The following is a 10,279-nucleotide window of genomic DNA, read 5'->3' as shown; positions in this document are numbered from 1 at the left end:
AATACATTTCTTATAGTTATTCTTGGTGAGAGGGCTGTCTAGCATATCTCTCTCTCTCTCCTGCTCTCTTTCTATTTCTCTCTTTCTTTCTCTCGTTCTCTCTTTCACTCTCTCCCTCCTGCTCTCTCCCTGCCTCCCACTCTCTTTCCACCCCTCCCTCCCTCCCTCCGTCATACATACATAAGCCTCCTCCCAATCTGAACTGTTGGCCTCAGGGGGACCCAGCGCAATAAGACACAGGCCACATGAGAGATAGGCACGGTGTGGGATGAGAAGCTACATAATCCTGATAAGGGGAGGATAAGGGGAGGATAAGCGGAGGATAAGGGGAGGATAATGGGAGGATAAGGGGAGGATAAGCGGAGGATAAGGAGAGGATAAGGGAAGGATAAGTGGAGGATAATGGGAGGATAAGGGGAGGATAAGCGGAGGATAATGGGAGGATAAGGGGAGGATAAGGGAAGGATAAGCGGAGGATAATGGGAGGATAATGGGAGGATAAGCTGAGGATAAGGGGAATAAAGCGGAGGATAATGGGAGGATAATGGGAGGATAATGGGAGGATAAGGGGAGGATAAGCGGAGGATAAGGCGAGGATAAGGGAAGGATAAGCGGAGGATAATGAGAGGATAAGCGGAGGATAAGGGGAGGATAATGGGAGGATAAGGGGAGGATAAGCGGAGGATAAGGCGAGGATAAGGGAAGGATAAGCGGAGGAGGAGGTAAGCGGAGGATAAGGGGAGGATAGCACTCAAGGACATTCAGTCCCAAAGCAACTCCTCCGTTGCCTTGGCTGTGTGTTTAGGGTTGTTGTCCTGTTGGAAGGTGAACCTTCACCCCAGTCTGATGTACTGAGCACTCTGGAGCAGGTTTTCATCAAGGATCTCTCTATACTTTGCCCCATTCATCTTTTCCTCGATCCTGACTAGTCTCCCAGTCCCTGTCACTGAAAAACCACCATGCTTTACTGTAGGGATAGTGCCAGGTTTCCTCCAGACGTGACGCTTGGCATTCAGGCCAGAGAGTTTAATATTGGTTTCATCAGACCAGAGAATCTTGTTTCTCATGGTCTGAGAGACCTTTGTCAAACTCCAAGCGGGCTGTCATGTGTATTTTACTGAGGAATGGTTTCCGTCTGGCTACTCTACCATAAAGGCCTGATTGGTGGAATGCTGCAGAGATGGTTGTCCTTCTGGAAGGTTCTCCCATTTCCACAGAGGAACTCTGGAGCTCTGTCAGAGTGACCATCGGGTTCTTGGTCACCTCCCTGTCTGGGCGGCCAGCTCCAGGAAGAGTCTTGGTGGTTCCAAACTTCTTCCATTTAAGAATGATGGAGGGCACTGTGTTCTTGGTGACCTTCAATGCTGCAGAAATGTTTTGGTACCCTTCCCCAGATCTGTACCTCGACACAATCCTGTCTTGGAGCTCTACGGACAATTCCTTCGACCTCATGGCTTGGTTTTTGCACGGACATGTGAGACCTTATATAGACAGGTGTGTGCCTTTCCAAATCATGTCCAATCAATTGAATTTACCACAAGTGGACTTCAATCAAGTTGGAGAAACATCTCAAGGATGATCAATGGAAACAGGATGAACCTGAGCTCAATTTTGAGTCTCATAACAAAGTGTCTGAATCCTGTAAATATGTAAGGGACTTCTGTTTTTTATTTTTAATACATTAGCAAAAATGTCTAAAAACCTGTTTTCATTATGGGGTATTGTGTGTAGATTGATGAGGATTTTATTTTATTTAATCCATTTTATAATAAGGCTGTAACGTAACAAAATGTGTACTAAGTCAAGGGGTCATGAATACTTTCTGAATGCACTGTATTTGTATTTTGTGATGTTTGCTGTTGTCTTGTACACATGTCTCACTTGTTATTAAAGAGATCTCATTCTCAGTTTCCTGAATTAAATGATGGATTTACTGTAGACAAATAAAAACATTAAGTGAACACAACATTTATTATAAACATACAATGTATACAATGCCTACTTGTTCTATATATAATATGTATTCCTAATATACTGTACATGTCTCTATGTATATATATATATATATATATATTGCTACAGTTACCAAAAGCCATGCAATATCTACAGCTTTTATCTATGAACCTTCTAATGTACTTTGTTTTCAATAAATAGTAATAAGTTATCCATCTCTGGTATTTGTACATTTACAGTAAATACACATACAGGTAACTGCCAAAATAAAGGAACAACTTGAGGAAATGAGGGAGACAAATATATTGAAACCAGGTTCTTCCACACAGGTGTGTTTCCTGATTTAATTAAGCAATTAGCATCCCATCATGCTTAGGGTCAGGTGTAAAAATGCAGAGTTGCCCGCCATCAGGGATAGAAGAAAAGATGACTTAGTGACTTTGAAAGAGGGGTCTCAAAGAGCATAAGGGATTTAAAGGGTTTGTGTGTGTGTGTGTGTGTGTGTGTGTGTGTGTGTGTGTGTGTGTGTGTGTGTGTGTGTGTGTGTGTGTGTGTGTGGGTGTGTGTGGGTGTGTGTGTGTGTGTGTGTGTGTGTGTGTGTGTGTGTGTGTGTGTGTGTGTGTGTGTGTGTGTGTGTGTGTGTGTGTGTGTGTGCGTGCGTGCGTGCGTGCGTGTGTGTGTGCGTGCTCGTGTTCGTTTCAGTCCCCAGATCTCAACCCAACTGAACATTTATGGGAGATTCTGGAGCGGTGCCCGAAGCAGCATTTTCCACCACCGTCAACAAAACACAGAACTATGGCATTTCTTGTGGAAGAATGGTGTTGCATCCTTCCAATAGAGTTTCAGACACTTGTAGAATCTATGCCAAGGAGCATTGAAGCTGAACTGGCTCGTGGTGGACCAACAACCTATTAAGACACTTTATGTTGGGGTTTCCTTTAACTTGGCAGCTACCTGTATATTTACATTGCTGCTTTGGAATGTGTTTCCCTTGTTTTTATCCCAACCTGATGAACCTAATAATTCGTCCTTTCAGTGGCGGCTGGTGTCATTTTGTTTGATGTGTTTGATACCCTTCCATTTTTTCAATGTCAGCCATTACAATGAACCTGTCCTCTAATTTCTCCCTCCACCAGCCTCCTCTGCTTTGAGTTTTAAAGACTGCACTAGAGGACAAAACAGACCATGCCGATGAACGGCTGAAAGCAGCGTTTGGCCTTTCTATCTCCTCTGACCACAGAACATCAGCCCTCCTTTTCAGTTTTCCGACAATCCTACATGTTGAATCACCACCATCCGTCGACACCCATCAGGTGATCTATTGCACACTGTCAACGTTCCTTATTGTGTTGTCTTGCCCTTAAGTAGTTCATTCATTCAACAGAAATAGAATGACTAGAATTCATTCAGCAGAAATAGAATGACTAGATTCTATGATTCATTCCACAGCATCCTCTGAAGACATTTCTGTCTGGTCTCGTTGTCCAGGACTTAAACCTGGGTCCAGCGACTGTCAACCCAACACCTTAGCCATTACACCAAGAGATCCAGTTTTTTTTCCTGGATCAAAACGGGACTTAGGTGATGGGCATGGTGGGGGGTGGGGGGGCTGGGGGCATGGCCATTTTACGCATTTTGACAGAGATAAATGTGCAGTTTTACATCACATTTCCAGCAATTCTACACATTCTGCCATGGCTTATGCTATCTGAGTGACTCGAACATCATAACAATCAATGAGGGCCTCATGCCATGACAAAAATACTGCTGAACGCATCATTTTGGTAATTTTAAATTCTCCCTGACTGTCTAGCTTTTATTTCGGTTGTTGTTAGTTCTCAAATAAAATCTTAGTTAAAAAATATATAGGTCTATTATCTTTTTCGACATACTTTATATCTGGTTAAAGTTATTTAAGTTTACACTGAAAACGTTTTCCCATCCCGAAAATGATTCGTTTGGACATTCTGAAAAAAAAACATAAGCGGCCAGCCCAAGACTTTCCTATGCAGACAAACCCCTGAGATCCGGACCTCTTGACAAGGTCGCTAAGTATTCACTGTCATTCCACAGCATCCTCTGAAGACTGCAGACATTTTTGCCTGGCCTCGGCGTCCTCGTTGATGGTGACCTTCTTGTTCCTTTTGGGGTCAATCCAGGAGTTACTTATGACCGCGTTGTTGGGCAGCGGGTCGGCCTCTATGATGCTCACCACCCTCTTCTTCATCTTACTCTTCAGAACCTTACGATAAGATCAGATAAGATAACATAAGATAAGAAAACAGATGATAAGATAACATAAGAGAACAGAAGATAAGATAACAGAAGATAAATACGATAAGATATCAGAAGATAAGATAAGAAAACAGATGATAAGATAACATAAGAGAACAGAAGATAAGATAACAGAAGATAAATACGATAAGATATCAGAAGATATGATAAGATAACAGATGATAAGACAGCATATGATAAGATAACAGAAGATAAGATACCAGAAGATCAAATAAGATATTCATTTATTAATCTGCAAAGGGGACATTTGATTGCACCAGCCAATAGATAAACAATATCTACACGAAACAATTACACAATAAAAACACGACAAAATACACACACTACACACTGGGCTGTGGTGTGGAGTGTGCGTGTGCATGTGTGCATGTGTGCGTGTATGTGCTTTTGTGTGTGTATGTGGCAGAAGTGGGTGGGCAAACCTTCTGGAACTTCTGCCTGGTGAAGGCGTAGAGAAGCGGATGGAAGATGGTCGTCCCGTACGCCATGACCAGGAAGCCCAACCGCAGCTTGACCGTGAAGTCGCTGGGGCCTACGGTCAAGATGACCGTGTTGAGGACGGTTATGGGAGTCCAGCAGAGCAGGAAGGTCGACACGATGAGCAGCGACATCCTGAAGACTCGTTTCTGGCGTTCTCGTCGCTCCCGGTGGCGTTTAACCGCTCGTCTCAACGCAATGATGAGGGAGACGGAGGTCCGCATGCCCATCGGGGGGAGAGCGCGGCCGCTGGGCTCGGATGGGCCCGTGGCCCCGTCCATCGCCTGTGACGTCATAGCCGTCATGGAGGGACGTTTTTTCCTCCTGGCCTTCTTCTTCTGCGATGCTGTGTGAAAGCGTGTCCCAATGCGGATGTTGAGCGCCTGGAGGATCTTGGAATAGGTGACGAGCATCACAACAGCAGTGAAGAAGAAGATGGGGATCTGGACCAGTAGGTGATAGTAGAGTCCTAACTCTGTGTAGTATTGGTTGGTGTGGGCCACTGTGACTACATCCGCTAGAGTCTGGTTCAGCTCCGACTGGCCTGGGGCAAAGAACCCCACCTCCATGAAAGGCACCAGGAAACTGAGGAACGACAGCACCCAAATGGTGGCCAGCAGAGCCAGGGCGCGGCCCATCGTTAGGACTCTATTCGCCGGTTTCACAGAGATGTCGTACCGGTCCAGGGTAATGGCGAGTACGTTGGCTGCCGTGCCGACACTAGCGAACGACACACAGGCCTCGTGGAAGCAACAAACCAAGGCTGTATCCCCCTCGAGAGACAACAACAACACCACCATGGTCAGTGGGATACAGCAGACACACACTAACACATCCAGGACGTGAAGGTTCATGGTGACGATGTTGGAGACCGAGGAGATCAGGTTGGACTTCATGCAGTACAGGGCCAGCACGGTGAGGTTGGAGCTCAGGCCCAGCACGATCTCCAGCATCAGGAAGCCGGTCAGGGACACCTGAATGAATTAATGAATGAATACTTTATAGTCACGTATGGGAATTTGTCTGGCAACAATACAGGAATTACTATTAAAACGCTTTTTAAATAAACATTTCTCCAATAATCATGATTTTCTTCCAGGTGTCTGGTAAACTATCCCAATATCACGTAAATACAGCACATATCACATGACCTACTTCAGACAGACATACAGTATATAGTGTAGGTGTACCTGGAAGGAGATGGGGTAGGGCGTGGCTGGAGACATGGTTCTGCTGATGGGCTCGGCTGCGTTGTCGGTGACGGTGACGTTGCTCATGGTGCCTTCTTCTCTCTCCAGAGGGGGAAGGATATGCATTATCCTGTAGGGAGGGGAGGGAGAGGGGGAGAGAGAGGGATAGAGAGAGAGAAGGAGAAATGTAGACAGAGAGAGGAAGAGAGGAAGAGAAAGAGAGGAAGAGAGAGAGGAAGAGAGAGAGGAAGAAAGGAAGAGAGAGGAAGAGAGAGAGAGAGGGAGAGAGAGAATGAGAGGAAAGGGGAAGGAGAGAACGAGTGGGATATAGAGAAGGAGAAAGAAAGTGAAAGAGGGAGTGTTTGTGAGGAAAGGAGGAGACAGTAGGGGGTTTGATTAGAAGCTACACCTCAAAGAAGCTCATCTGAATCTCAAACACAGATTCCCTGCAACTAGGACATCAGATTGTTCCTATGATACAGAATGAATTAATAATTTTATGCGTGAAATCCTTGCAGTGGTAAAACTGCCAGTTGTCAATTAATAAGGAAACATTTTCTGGGTTTAAATGAAAAAACTAAAATGCTGAGAGCGTGCCAGAGATTTTAAATGCAGAATATTGTTGTAGATTGTGCAGAGCATTGATAATGAAATATACTGAGTATACAAAACATTAAGAACACCTGCTCTTTCCATGACATAGACTGACCAGGTGAATCCAGGTGAAAGTTCGGATCCCTTATTGATGTCACTTGATATATCCACTAAGTGTAGATGAAGGGGAGGAGACAGGTTAGTCATTGGTATAGGGAGGGGGAGGTTCTAAGCTGACATGTAGAATTGTTTTAAGACGGTCGTACTATGGGTCATTTCTCTATTTGTTTTGGAATTTTAGCACACCTTAAGGTATACATTTTAAAAAATATGTATTATTATTTGATAAAATATTGAATTTGGCCTTTACTACTATAGCACAGAGAAACGCATTGAATAATACTTTCATGAATGGCAAAAAAAGAAATAATATCTCATAAGGAATAATGTTTTGAAGTGGCTGTCCTAAATCTAGAAGACATAAGAAAGCTCAGGAAGTATTGTTTGTATTTTTTCAACATACTTAGTAACCCCTTGTTTTTTGGGTAGGCACAAAAATACCTTCAAACGCTGGAGACGTGAAGACCGACATTCGGGATGTCTCACGGTGTGACAAACAGCACTCTAGCTCTGTCACGGTTCACCGCAGATGAGGAAGTGCGACATCGGCGGATGTGGTGGATTGAGACGCATCCAATGCAACAACAAAAAACTTAAACTGATGGAGTTTGATGGGGATTTTTGTATTATGTTAATTAGATTGACGCACCAGTGAGGCAATCGACTCTAAAGGATAAAGAAATAATATTTTTAAGCATTGAGACAATTGAGACATGGATTGTGTATGTGTGACGTTCAGAGGGTGATGATTTGAAGATAAAACATTTAGGTGCCTTTGAACAGGGTCTGGTAGTAGGTGGCAGGCACACCGGTTTGTGTCAAGAACTGCAACGCTGCTTGGTTTTTCACAATCAACAGTTTCCCGTGTGTATCAAGAATGGTTCATCACCCGAAGGACATCCAGTCAACTTGACACACTTGGGAAGCATTGGCGTCAACATAGGCTAGCGTCCCTGTGGAACGCTTCGACACCTTGTAGAGTCCATTCGCCGAAGAATTGTGGCTGTTCTGAGGACAAAAGGGGGCAGGGTTCAACTAAATATTAGGAACGTGTTCCATTTAGCAAACACTTCTATTTAAAGCAACTTACAGTAATTTTAAAATGTTGTATTTAACCTTTATATAACTAGGCAAGTCAGTTAAGAACACATTTTTATTAACAGTGACGGCCTACCCCGGCCAAACCCGGACGATGCTGGGCCAATTGTGCGCTGCCCTATGGGGCTCCCAATCACAGCCAGTGGTGATACAGCCTGGAATCGAACCAGGGTCTGTAGTGACACCTTTAGCACTAAGATGCAGTACCTTAGACCGCTGCACCACTCGGGAGCCCATGTGCAAATGTTTAACATAGTCCCGGAAAGAGAATCAACTATCAGGGCATTGCAAGCGCCATGCTCTACCAAATGGTCTACATAGGACCAGGCTCTACTAACTGGTCTACAGAGGACCATGCTCTACCAACTGGTCTACAGAGGACCATGTTCTACCAACTGGTCTACAGAGGACCATGTTCTACTAACTGGTCTACAGAGGACCATGCTCTACCAACTGGTCTACAGAGGACCATGCTCTACCAACTGGTCTACATAGGACCATGTTCTACTAACTGGTCTACAGAGGACCATGCTCTACCAAGTCGTTACAGAGGACCATGCTCTACCAACTGGTCTACAGAGGACCATGTTCTACCAACTGGTCTACAGAGGACCATGTTCTACTAACTGGTCTACAGAGGACCATGCTCTACCAAGTCGTTACAGAGGACCATGCTCTACCAACTGGTCTACAGAGGACCATGCTCTACCAACTGGTCTACAGAGGACCCGTGCTCTACCAACTGGTCTACAGAGGACCATGCTCTACCAACTGGTCTACAGAGGACCATGCTCTACCAACTGGTCTACAGAGGACCATGTTCTACCAACTGGTCTACAGAGGACCATGTTCTACTAACTGGTCTACAGAGGACCATGCTCTACCAAGTCGTTACAGAGGACCATGCTCTACCAACTGGTCTACAGAGGACCATGCTCTACTAACTGGTCTACAGAGGACCATGTTCTACTAACTGGTCTACAGAGGACCATGCTCTACCAAGTCGTTACAGAGGACCATGCTCTACCAAGTCGTTACAGAGGACCATGTTCTACTAACTGAGCTACAGAGGACCATGCTCTACCAACTGGTCTACAGAGGACCATGCTCTACTAACTGGTCTACAGAGGACCATGTTCTACTAACTGGTCTACAGAGGACCATGCTCTACCAAGTCGTTACAGAGGACCATGCTCTACCAACTGGTCTACAGAGGACCATGCTCTACTAACTGGTCTACAGAGGACCATGTTCTACTAACTGGTCTACAGAGGACCATGCTCTACTAACTGGTCTACAGAGGACCATGCTCTACTAACTGGTCTACAGAGGACCGTGCTCTACCAACTGGTCTACAGAGGACCCGTGCTCTACCAACTGGTCTACAGAGGACCATGTTCTACCAAGTCGTTACAGAGGACCGTGCTCTACCAACTGGTCTACAGAGGACCATGCTCTACCAACTGGTCTACAGAGGACCCGTGCTCTACCAACTGGTCTACAGAGGACCATGTTCTACCAAGTCGTCTACAGAGGACCATGCTCTACCAAGTCGTCTACAGAGGACCATGTTCTACTAACTGAGCTACAGAGGCAAGCAACTACAGTCTATTCTACTGATGTCAAGGCTGTCTAGATTGTGACACCCCTATGGGGTAATGCACTACACAGGGAATAGGGTGAAATTTAAGGATGTGGACATAATAGTAATTCTGTTTTTCTGCTGCTTCAGGCTCAATCCAACTTCAGGTTCTGAAAGATAAAGCCTGGAGCACCAGGCAGAAAAAGCTATTTTATTTTCAGAGACTTCACAATAGCAACAGCAGGGGAAGTGGTAATAGCAGCAGCAGTGGCTTACGGCAGTCTGAGAATTATGTGTAATAGAATTATTGTCAACATAAAATAGTCACATAATCATAAATATAAAAATAAAATAAAAACTGACCACCCCTCCCCCTTATAGCTCTGACTGACAGCTACCTTATTGAAGAAAATGTACTTTCGTATCTGTGATATGTGGTTGTCCCAACTAGATATCTTAAGATGAATACACTAACTAAGTCGCTCTGGATAAGAGCATCTGCTGAATGACAAATTTTAAATGTGAAAAATGTAAAATGGTTTTATACCAATTTTCGGTATAAATAGCCTCTAAAATATACACTATATATACAAAAGTATGTGGACACCCCTTCAGATTAGTGACTTTGGCTATTTCAGCCACACCCGTTGCAGACAGGTGTATAAAATCGAGCACAAGGCCATGCAATATCCATAGACAAAAATTGGCAGTAGAATGGCCTTACTGAAGAGCTTGGTGACTTTCAACGTGGCACTGTCATAGGATGGCACCTTTTCAACAAGTAGTTTGTAAAAATTCTGCACTGCTAGAGCTGCCCAGGTCAACTGTAAGTGCTGTCATCGTGACGTGGAAACGTCTAGGAGCAACAACGGCTCAGCTGCGAAGTGGTAGGCCATATAAGCTCAGAATGGGACCGCCGAGCACTGAAGCGCGTAGCACATAAAAATTGTCTGTCCTCGATTAGAACATT

The 10,279-nt window shown here is 44.6% G+C and overlaps 1 protein-coding gene across 1 annotated transcript; it reads right to left on the bottom strand.

The window, feature by feature from the left end:
* Window positions 1–1,968: 1,968 nt before the first annotated feature.
* Window positions 1,969–8,197, bottom strand: LOC106561702 (G-protein coupled receptor 22). Its single transcript, XM_014125915.3, has 3 exons — window positions 5,916–8,197; window positions 4,671–5,699; window positions 1,969–4,195 (listed from the first exon to the last, which is right to left on the bottom strand). The coding sequence occupies exons 1-3, from the start codon at window positions 6,039–6,041 to the stop codon at window positions 4,016–4,018; spliced, it is 1,335 nt and encodes a 444-aa protein (XP_013981390.2). The 5' UTR covers window positions 6,042–8,197; the 3' UTR covers window positions 1,969–4,015.
* Window positions 8,198–10,279: the final 2,082 nt, after the last annotated feature.

This window comes from Salmo salar, chromosome 10 (genome assembly GCF_965601325.2).
Source record: "Salmo salar chromosome 10, fSalSal1, whole genome shotgun sequence".
NCBI lineage: Eukaryota > Metazoa > Chordata > Actinopteri > Salmoniformes > Salmonidae > Salmo > Salmo salar.
The sequence above is the reverse complement of the archived record's forward strand: the minus strand, read 5'-3'. Positions and strand labels throughout refer to the sequence as shown.

Coding starts and splice junctions, on each gene's coding strand:
- LOC106561702 (XM_014125915.3), bottom strand. CDS start 6,041: ATGCATATCCTTCCCCCTCTGGAGAGAGAAGAAGGCACCATGAGCAAC. Junction 5,700..5,915: donor CCTACCCCATCTCCTTCCAG/GTACACCTACAC, acceptor TAATTCATTCAG/GTGTCCCTGACCGGCTTCCT. Junction 4,196..4,670: donor CCAGGCAGAAGTTCCAGAAG/GTTTGCCCACCC, acceptor TCTTATCGTAAG/GTTCTGAAGAGTAAGATGAA.